Source organism: Salminus brasiliensis, chromosome 22 (genome assembly GCF_030463535.1).
Source record: "Salminus brasiliensis chromosome 22, fSalBra1.hap2, whole genome shotgun sequence".
Classification (NCBI taxonomy): Eukaryota; Metazoa; Chordata; class Actinopteri; order Characiformes; family Bryconidae; genus Salminus; species Salminus brasiliensis.
Window position 1 is genome coordinate 23,466,102 of NC_132899.1, and position 11,411 is coordinate 23,477,512.

The 11,411-nt window shown below is 39.4% G+C and overlaps 1 protein-coding gene across 1 annotated transcript in view; it reads left to right on the forward strand.

Annotated features, from left to right (window-relative positions):
• fam20cb (FAM20C golgi associated secretory pathway kinase b) overlaps positions 1 to 11,181 on the forward strand; it is a 56,311-nt gene extending 45,130 nt beyond the window's left edge. Inside the window, 6 exon segments of the mRNA XM_072666949.1 lie at positions 3,823 to 3,938; positions 4,465 to 4,645; positions 5,480 to 5,589; positions 5,961 to 6,042; positions 6,144 to 6,203; positions 8,212 to 11,181. Coding sequence (XP_072523050.1) covers positions 3,823 to 3,938; positions 4,465 to 4,645; positions 5,480 to 5,589; positions 5,961 to 6,042; positions 6,144 to 6,203; positions 8,212 to 8,470 — 808 coding nt within the window. The 3' untranslated portion in view covers positions 8,471 to 11,181.
• Positions 11,182 to 11,411: the final 230 nt, after the last annotated feature.

Consider the following 11,411-nt stretch of genomic DNA (forward strand, 5'->3'; position numbering starts at 1 on the left):
GCAGCCCTAGTGTGTTTGTGTACTAACGCTTGTGTCTATATGGCTAGGATTTGTTTGCAGAAGGCTGTTTTTTTAGTGTGCACTCTGAGCTCTAACACATATGTGAGCATGGGAGAGAGAAAACGACTGAAGATACCGTGTGACGCTACAGGACTGTCTCTGTGTTGCACTCTGTGTTAAATTAATGCTAATAAAACAGCAGATCCACAGAGAGGGTAGGGTGACTCATTCTAAATGGATGCTGACTCCCATTGCTATCACCCACCTAGCTCATTTCAAAAGTCTGTTTACAAACAATCTGGCACAAATGCATTTTGGTCATTGCCAAAAATGTGAATTCAACGAGACTGTGATAGTCATGAGCATCTGTTACTGTCAAGTCATTGGAGATGTTGAAATTGCTGGCTCATTTGAGACTTGGGTTTAGCAGGCAGAGTTTGACAGCCTGAGACAAATTTACTATCATTATGGTTTATTTCCAGCTTTAACTTGCCTGTCACTCTCCTTGTCTCATATTTATTGATTTAATAGTAAATACTGTATGTTCAAGCGAAGCCAGTGAGAAATGATGTGACACGTTTGTAAAGAGATCAGCTCTAATATGCATGGTTTTCCACTTACCCCCACATCAGCAATCAGTTAGCAGACACATGCTTACTGTCTGTTTACATTTCTGTTCTATATCAGACTGGAGCTGCCAGGTTATCGCAGCTAATAAACATTTGCAACTTATACTGCAGCAATTAGCATTATGCCAAGACCATCACCCACTAAGCTTAGACACTGCTAAACACAAGTCAATAAGAACACCATAGTACTCTACTCTTCGTCCAAGTACTCTTAGAAGAGGTGGGTTTTATAGACTTGCTCATCTGGTCTCTGACATTGTTTAACATACAGCTTTCTAATTAAAATGCATAAATGTAGGTTAGTAGCAGCAGTATTAAAGTATGCACTGAAGTATGCATTTTTGTCGACCTGCACAGATAACACTGGTAAAAATGTATCATTTACCAAAGATGCAGTCAATCAGCCATCTGACAGACAGCCAATGTCAGATGTCCCTCTGTAGTTTACAATGGTACATTCCTGGTGAACCCAAAAGTATTGGGAGACTTGCTCATTCATTGTTTCTTCCAAAATGAAGGGTATTAAAACGGAGATCATGCTGCTTTTGTCTGTCTGTACTTTCAAGGGACGTTCTATTAGATTTTGGAGCATTGCTGTAAGGATTTGATTACGTCCAGCGACATGAGCATGAGTATGTTAGATGATCACCACCCTACCTCATCCCCACATCCCTAACTCATCCCAAAAGTATTGGATGGAGCACCATCATTCCAGACTGCTCCACAGCCCTGGCACCTCTAGCCCACGCCTGGCATTAGGCATTGCTGCCAATAGGTTAGCTGAATGCATTCATTAGAAGGGGTGTCCACAAACATTGTGGACTGTATCTGAACTTATCAAAGACCAGCTGCTTCACCATTCACCATCTGATGACCTTTGGTTTAACAGACCAAAGTAGGTTTTTAAGTGTGTATTTATGAAGATTTGTTTGGTGACAGTCTAATTCCAGGGTTTTTTAGTAAAACTGAACCTGCAGAAGTGATAAATCATGTTCTTTCTATTTTACGCCAAACTCTTCCTCTAAGAAGGCATGTGGGTGAAGGCTCAGGCATGCAGTTTGCACTATGTTAATTAGTGGTTATACGCTTCTATTACTTGTTAGCAACATCAGCCTGTAAAGTGAACTACAAACACCATTAAGTGTTTTCCAGGGTGAAGAGCAAACATGTCTGGGCCAGTCGACTGCATTTGGTCTAGAGTGAAGACTGCGTAAATATCACTTTTAAGGCATATTTTCACTTTTAAATCCAGCTCTGCTCTGAGCCCATTGTGACTGCACTGCTGGTGTACAAAGTAATCATTGACAGGCCTGGCTGAGCCCAGCCCAACCTGCCTCTGCTCCCTGCACACATCTGGCCCTCAGCAGTACCCACTCAGCGCACACAGGCATGTGCGTGTGGGAAGAGAGAGGAAGCTGAGGGCATGAAAAAGCCGCCTGCCTTCTAAATATAAGTTTGTCTGGGTTAGCCAAAAGTGCTGGTTTTCATTTCGGCGCTGCGGCGGCCCTCCACACCAGCCTGCAGCCACTGCCTCCAGCAACACATCATTAATGATCTGATTTTAGGCAGTAGGAAACGCTCATTGTACCGTGGCCTTGGCCGGTGGAGAGGGCAGCAGATGGAAAAAGCTCTCCAAAGAGGAGTTTTGTAGGCAGAAACTGTCAGCTTCATTTGTCCCACTGAGCTGCATAGTCGGAGGGTAGAGAACAATTTCTTCCTTCTACCGCCTCTGTCAATATGACTGAGCAATTAGTAGCTTCAAGTGCTTTCATCCTTCAGGCCCGGTCCATTAGGTGTTTTCCAGGATGAATTTTTAAAGTCGCACTGTCAGCAGAAGGCTTGCGAGGAGGGCCAACACATGCATAAAATGAGCACAGAGCACGCACGATGAATGCCTATTAGAACATGAATGACTGGGAGCGCTCCCCAGACAGGCCTAGTAGCTCAGAGAGGCTTTCTGAAACATCCAGGTAAAAAGCACTGAAATGGTGTTTCTTAGGCTGCAAAACATGGCTCAGTATTGGCCTTTGCATTTATGATATTGCCATGGCTTGTAATATATATATAAAAACACTAAAACTGTGTGCTGTGAGCATCCTGAACATACTCAGATCATCTTTAGGAGTCTTATTGTCATCCATATACCATCAATACGGTGCAGTCTTTACTTATGTGTCATTAATGGTTCACCACTGTTTTTAATCATAATGCTATATCAAAAAATGCAGCAATACAGTATTTTCCCATGTTGCACTGTCAGAAAAAAGGTACTCAACAAATATGTTTGTGTTTACTATGATACAACAAAAGGTACAAAGGTTTACAAATGGTGGTGTTGGACACTAATTTGGCATCCGCCTTAAACACATCCATGCAGTGAACACAAACTAGTGATCAATCACACACAGTACCAGTGAGCACACATTGCTAAAGAAGTGTGCAGCCATTGCGGCACCTGGAGCAGAGAGAGTGAAGGGCTCAACAGTGGCAGCTTGCCAAGCCTGGGTAACGAACCCATAACCCCGTCATTGATAGCCCGGTGAGCCATTACTGCCCCCAAATTAAAGGCTCTGAAGAGGGTACCACTCCACCTTTTTCTTTTAATCCTGTAATTGATTAAATTAGAGATTAGAGTCACAGACTACCTTGTTACAGGGACTTGATATTTTGATGAAGGCTTTATATATATATGATAAGGAGAACTGTCTGAAGGAAAGCTGTGATCTTAAAGCTGGACAAAATATGACTGTGCACAAAGCACAAAGAGGCCTGGTTTATTCTGGTGAGAAGATGTTTTCTTTATTTTGTTAACAAGGTTTCAACATCTCCATCAGCTTGATCCCTTAAAAAGCCTGATTCCATTTTTAATAGACCAGGCACCCAAAAGATTTAACAGTATGCCTAGAGCGCCCTCTACTGACAGCATCAAGTAGCAAATTCAATAAACCTTGTTTTTTTTTTTTTTTGGGGGGGGGGGGGGGGGGGGGGGTTTGGGGGGGTGACTGTGTAATGCAGTGTGTCAGTCATTTCTGAGTCAGCGGCAGTGGTAAACATCTGTAATGAAGCACTTGCGAAGTTCCAGTAATGCCCTATGAGCAACCCTGAGCAACACTGTGTATTGACTAATCTGCCTAGCTGCATTCAAAATCTGTAAGTACTTTTCTGTTCTCTCTATCCTCTCTGTCTGGAACAGAATTTTGGATTTCCGCCGCGTCCCTCCAGTGGCCGGCAGGCTGGTGAATATGACCAAAGAGATCAGAGATGTGACCAGAGACAAAAAGCTGTGGAAGACCTTCTTCATCTCCCCAGGTACTGAGGCCAGCTATAAACCCTGCAGGGGTTAGGCCTTCCCTATTTTCTTACTGTGGTTTTAAAGGTTTCATCCTTCTCCTGTAAAGTTATCATTTTGGAGATATGAGGTTTTTGTGTGACAGCGACATTGGACCAAAAACAATAACTAATGTTTCAGTTCCATTCATATGTAAACAACATCTCAGCCACTCAATTCAGACTGAGTTTTGGCTTTGGATTTCCAGGTTGAATCTCATTTCCATCAGTAGATCCCATGCTGACATATTGTGCCAAAAGTATCTTTCCTATCTTATCAAAAAACTACTTTTTTAATGGAACAAACCACAACAGCCACTGAAGTGACCATATGGGCCATCTCCACAGTGTGAACACTAGGTGTCACTGTTGGATCTAGGTTTTGCAATGTTTCAATCAATCAAAACCAAAATCAGAAAAACCCTGCACCTCGCTCTCATTGACCTTTTCTAACTAAGAACATGTTGCCCTTTGCACTCACTCACTGTGTATGATTTCTCGTCTACAGCTAACAATATCTGTTTCTATGGTGAGTGCTCGTACTACTGCTCCACTGAACACGCTCTGTGTGGGAAGCCTGACCAGATTGAAGGCTCTCTGGCAGCGTTTCTTCCTGACCTCGCTCTGGCCAAGCGCAAGACCTGGAGGAACCCCTGGAGACGCTCCTACCACAAGCGCAAAAAAGCAGAGTAAGAACCACCCACACCAACACCACATTTGTGCTTAATTTTTAGACCGCTGGTTACATAAGCTTTTACTGGATTGATAACCTGACCCCTGCAGACACTAAATTGGTAGACCTTCTTCACACTGTGACTTCCTTACCTCTTCCTTCCAACTTTTTCAGTCATGGATTTAATTCGACTTCTTGTTAGATAGCCTCTAATATGCTCTAACATAAGTCATTGGCTAGTCTGAATGTTTTCAGACTAGCCAAACGTTGCCAAACGTTGCCAAACGTTGCTCTCATAGTTCTCCCTGTTGCTGTTGTTGAGTTAATGTTTTGCCATCTAATGTCAACCATGTCATGAGGCTTCTTATTTAAGCTGAAACAAGAGAAAGAGGAAGAAAGTAGCAAGGAACACTGAAGCTGGGGTGAATCCAGGTGAAATTAGTTAAAAGGGAGAAACAGACTGTGAGAAAACTGAATGTGAAAGGCCCTTAAAACAAGCTGCACTCACTACCACACTACACAAGTATAGAGTGTAAATTAATTTAGTAGCTGATTGTATGTAATTGAGTTGGCATGTAACAAGTAAGAAAACCATCCCCATTTTCATCCATTTGTTTACACCTTGCAGATGAACAGGCTGCTGTAATGAGCATTTAGTGCCACAAGAGGGGCACTCTCACCCTGCTTAACAAAATATTGGATGCAATATTTACTCTAAATTTACTAAAATTCAAGGGTAGCCAATGTTTTTTCATCTATTTCTTTTTCTCTATGAGATGTATGTGGGAGTAATGACGTGTGTGTGTGTGTGTGTGTGTGTGTGTGTGTTTTTTTTTGTTGTTGTTTTCAGGTGGGAGGTAGACCCAGACTACTGTGAGGAGGTGAAGCAAACTCCTCCATATGACAGCGGCACTCGTCTGCTGGACATCATGGACATGACCATCTTTGACTTCCTCATGGGTAATAATCTTACCTGTCCTGCGTATTAAGACTGAACAACTTGCACAAACACTGCTACTATTGTTGTGCTGCAAGAAAGTGCCTTGAAATATAATACAACTCACTGGTGTATCAATAATGTGACAAGATGAAGGTGATTGGACCACATAAAAACACCATCTCACAGAACTGTAGTCTTGGAGCACACAGTAAACAACATTATGAATGCTTTCATGCAGAATTTGTGTGTGTATTGCAGCCTTTTGCTATATTAGTATTAATCTTTAAAGATTAGAAAATGATATATTATACAGCCCTGCTGGGTAAAATTGGATTAATCATGCAGTGCTTCCTTCCACAAATTAAAGCATATGATTTATTCTTTTTTACAGGCAATATGGATCGGCATCACTACGAGACATTTGAGAAGTTTGGAAATGAAACTTTCATTATTCACCTTGATAATGGAAGAGGGTGAGGCAAAGTTATAATTTGATACCAGTTGATTTTCCTTTAGTTCAGAATTAAACATGTCATTTGATTAATAGGTTAACAGATAAATTGTGCAATTTCAGCTTTGGCAAACATTCCCATGATGAAGTCTCAATCTTGGCGCCTCTGAGTCAGTGTTGCAGGTTAGTTTCATCCCACTGTTCTACAATGAAGCTAGTCTGTTTATATCTTTTGGGTTGTCAGTTGTGATTCTGGAACATCATAATAAACCCAATGTGATTAGAGCTGTATTGCATGGACAGCAAAGGGTTGTCATGTGAAAAACATGTACACATTGTTTGAATTGCATGATTTTACATATCATGACATAAACAAAATTCCAGTCCTTAGAAGGTCTTAACATTAGGTAAGTACAACCTCAAATGAACAATAATACAACAGATTCCACAGTGCCATTTTCTATGTCAAAAAATAAGCCAAAGTGGAAAAGCCATGTGTGAAGCACAAGTACACACTATGATTAAATAGCTTGTAGAACCACCTTTAGCAGCAATAACCTGAAATAAGTTTTCTGTTTGACTTTATCAGTCTCTCATCATCATTCTGGAGAAATTTTCACTCTTTTTTACTTCTCATGTTTGTTAAATTAATAATGACACGGTGGAATCTGTTATGTAGGGTTAATTATCTGGGTTGTATTTACCTAATTTTAAGATGTTTTTATTGTCATTATACATAAAACCATATATTTCTAGGAGAGTGTGCTTTGTTTTTTATGTGAATGTATATGTAAACTTTTTTTTTTTTTTTTTTTACTTTTTTTTACGTGAATCTGGAAATTATTTTTCACATTGTGTCAAAACTGGAAAAATGGGCCCATAGAAATGGTCCAATAATATTTTTACATTTTCTTCCATTGAAAGTTCAGAAGTTTTTTTCCTTCTACTGTACAGTTGTAATTTTGGAAATACTGAATTATGTTGTGGCTTTATTTTGATTAAGGTTTAGAAAACATATCATGTCATACGGACAGTGCAGCTAATTAAGCTGCAGTATTTGTGTTGGTATTTAGAAAAGTGATAGTGTTGTATATTAAAGGCATCACCACTATACTCTCATCTCCTAATATCAGTTAATGCAACTTCAACCTTGTCTCCTGAAGAAGTGAGTTAACAGACAGGTTTGTCTTTTTTGAGTTGGTTTAAACAGTGTATTTCATTCATTAATTTTCTTTATTGCTAACAATAAAACACACTTTTACTAGCTCAGTATTTAGGGAGTCATTTTCTAAGATGCCCCATAGTCAAAATTGCTCCTGTTAACTGGAACTTTCATTCCCTAAAAAATCCCAGAAGAGGCTGTAGTGAGCATGGCTCTGTGTCAGTGTTAACAAAGTGAGTTAATGAGTCAACAAAAGTTAATGAGTGCAAAGAGTGGAACATCATCGAGTCCATATTGATAATAAGTCATTGCATGCTGTGTCTGCATCTGTGTCGAACATCATTTAGTCATTAGTGATGTTCCTGATGCTCCTGGTTCCAGACAGCGCCCGAATTCAATTTGTATTATGAATATTTCACTAGAAATATTCACCCTGTACTCACTAAACACAGAACTAGTGAGGGAATCAAGACACCTTCAAGGACAGCTTTTGAGTTCTCTAGTTTAACTTTCACTAACAATATCAGTTTTTTCAGCATCATGCAAAAAATGTGAGAATATCTTTATTTTGGTATTCCTTTGTTGCAGTAGTATTGCTTCAACAAGCAATGTGTATATGTATACTTAGAAGTCAACAGAAAAGATGCCATTGGGAAGATGCTGAATTCTTTAAATAAACATTTGTGTTAAACATATTTTAATAATTCTTCAGTCAAAGGAATTTAGAATATAGTTTTCCAGAAGGAAAATGTATGGTAATGTGTTACTACTGTACTACTGTGTTACCACTGGTGCTGCTAAAATGCTAAAGTATTCCTTTAAGGCAATTATGAATAAATTAATACATTAAAGCAGACCCAAATTGACAGTTAACAAGAACAGGAGCAGAGTAGATTTTTCAACAAGGTCATTTTCATAGTTAATATAATGAGGTCAGACTTGACAAATAGGTCACTGCTATGTTCTTGATGACCAAACACACACACACAGAACAGCGTTAACTGTAATCCACCACTCTCCTTTTTACAGAGTGAAGAAGTCCACCCACTTGCGACTGCAGCTGTTGGCTAAAGAGGAGTATAAGCTGAGTGCTTTAATGGAGGAGTCACTTCAGAGGGACTCGCTCGCTCCCATCCTCATCCAGCCCCACCTGGAGGCCATGGACCGCCGCTTGCGCCTGGTCCTGCAGGTCCTAGCCGATTGCATCGAGAAGGAGGGCTACAGCAGCGTGGTAGAGGACGACCTAGCCTCGGAAGGCACGGACATGGCTTCGGCCCCAAGGAGGTAGTAGCCCTGGAGGTAGCAGGCTGCCCTCCAAGGGCCCCTTCCACAAGTCCCACCGCAGCTCAGTACAACCACGAACGTCTTGCAAGAGAAACTCTTGATGATGACTTGTTCTGAATTCAGTGAATTCCAAAGACTCAACCAGTGGACCGTGGGTGTTAAACCTCAACACACACACACGTACAGGCGACATGGACGACATATATATCGCTGTCTGAATATGTGGACTTATGTGTCTTAATATCATAGGCAGTCTTTTTTTTATCTTTGCTCTTGAAAGGCCAGAGCTCACGACTCAACCTTCTTCAACAAACCCACACACTGGGATGGTGTGCAATACCTGAGGGTGTGTGAATGGTGGGAGATTGTAAAATGTTCTAGAATTATCTAGAATGTTCTACTCCATTCACACTGTTCTAGAATGTCCTTTTCAATTTATGCGGTTCTTGAGTCAGTCTCTAGTCAGTAGAAACAGTTGAAACTGGCAACATGAGAGTGCTGGAGTTTGCTGGAGAATTTTGGATCGGCTTGCAATGATTTTGCGGCACAGATGGCAAAGAGGAACTGTGCATTTAACATATTTCTTCTCTTTCTTTTATTTTTTTTTATAAGACAAACAGCTTTAAGTGGAGTGCAGGTTAGCTCCATCATGTATACGTTGCCAGCTGCCCTGAAATTATTTATTTTGAGTTTCATATTTATTCCGATAAAGGTGGTTTACCAAACTTCTCAAATCAGTACAGGCAGCGCAGAGATGGATTCCAAGCAAAAAAAAAAACCATAATCGAGTTGCAGTATTTGTGATAGCAAGTAGAAAAGTGACAGTTTTGTGTACTAAATACATTCCTGCCATAAAAGTTTAAGAAACTCTTGCTTCATAATATCAGTAAATCACATTAATGCAAACTGTACCTTTAATTAACTGAACCATTTTAGAGTTGGCCTAAAATTGTGAATATTTGGTATATTATTATAGAACAGCTTGAGTTAACAAACAGCACACACAATAATGAATTACCCCATTAATATTAGCCAATACTTGAATAGATCACCTTCCTTTGCCTTCAGAACAAAAAGAATACAGTCATTTAAACATCTGGACATTTGATCTTTTGAACAATATTGAGAGATGGAGGTAATATACTAGTAACTAATACAACTGGAAAAATGCAAGTTTGATTTTAAAAGGTGTGTAAGAAGGAAAGCCTTGATGTCAAAAAAATCCTAGCGATGGTTATGTCATGGCTTATTGTATCAGAGGGCTCTTGAGGAAAATTTTAGACCATCTGCCCAAAAACTAAAGCTGAAGTAGAGTGGGGCCATGCAACATGACAATGACCCAAGACATTTTATTAAATTCACCAAGGACTGGCTACAAAAAAGAAAGAAAGAGTTCTGGAATGGCCAGGTCAAAGCCCGGATCTAAGTCCTACTGAAATGTGAGGTAATTTGCTTGTAAGAAATTTGGGCTTTGTTTTAGCATTGTCAACAATGTGCAATAGTCACATCGCAGGACGTGTATGGAAGGCAAATTAAAATAAACTATAAATTAAATCAATCAAGCTACAACTTGTTTGATACAAGAGAACATGTTGCACTGTTGTCATTCCCCATTACATATATAGCAGAGCAGATTATATCTGCCCAATATCACTTATTTACTCCAATCTTTATACACAGAGTGCACTATTAATGTCACAGCATGTAGGATCATTGACTTCTCTATTTTAGAATATTGCAATAAATATCATAGAACAACAAATTCACAATGTTAGTTTTTCCCAATATTGTGCAGCCCTTCAGGAAATCTCTTTAGATGTCACACAGTTGAAAGAATTCTGCTTTCTCCCAGTCAGTGTCAGAGACTGGTAGATGGTTATTGGAAACATCAAACTGAGGTTTATTACAGCCAAAGGGGAAAATACTAGCTATTAGGGCGCAGGGTTTAAGACATTTCAATTTTTTTTTAGTTTAGTTATATTACCTTCATCTTTTAATATTGTTCAAATGAAGACTAAATAACCAAACGTGTCATGGCTTACATGACTGTAACTGTCTTACATTGTGGTAATTAAGCAGGCTGTGAGGTTTATGTTGACTGGAGGTTAGACTGGGTGGACATACGGCTCTTCCCTCATTTATCTAAGCACACACTAGCCAATTGGAGCACTTTTTACAATTCCAAACATATTATTTTTACTTACTGCTTATTTGCCAATATTATTTACATTCAGTTTACATATGATCACATTTCATTTACAGCTTTAAATTACTGTTATATCCGAGATTTGGGGTCTGTTTTTTTATTATTATTAATATTGTTATTTCCGGGTGAGGACAAAATGTGGGCGCTAATGTAAAAAGCTAGCAAGAGTTTAAACTGCACTAGAGCATATTTCAGTAACTGCTGAAGAAAAAAAGACCTGTAAATACTATGTGAATCCATTGCCTGTGCAATTATAGAAATACTTGAATATTCGGGTTCTGAATAAAGGGGTTAAGAGGGACTAAGAGATGAAAATGAATCACCAAATTATGGCAACTTGCTACATTCTCTGTATATTGTTTTACAGTTTTCATATTGAGTTCACTGAGAATTTCCACATACATATTAACTTTAGAGATGTTCCACATACCTGCTTTTTTTCTTGTACTGTTTCAGTGGAGGGTTTCTTTTTTCTTGTCCAAGTGCAATAAATTGAACATTGCAGCACATCCTCATGTACTACAGTATACTGTGATTGGACTGATCTTAGAATGACATGATTTCACAATTGCCACCTCTTTAACGTTGTTTACAGTTTTGCGAGAGAAAGAAAACAAAAGCTAGCGAACCCTTCGTTTACAAGCAGCTAAAAATAAACTGTCTGAGGCAGTTGTTTTGAAATGGGTCCTGGTCTCCTGGGAGACTGTAATCAAGATGGTGCTCTTTAAGTACATTATAA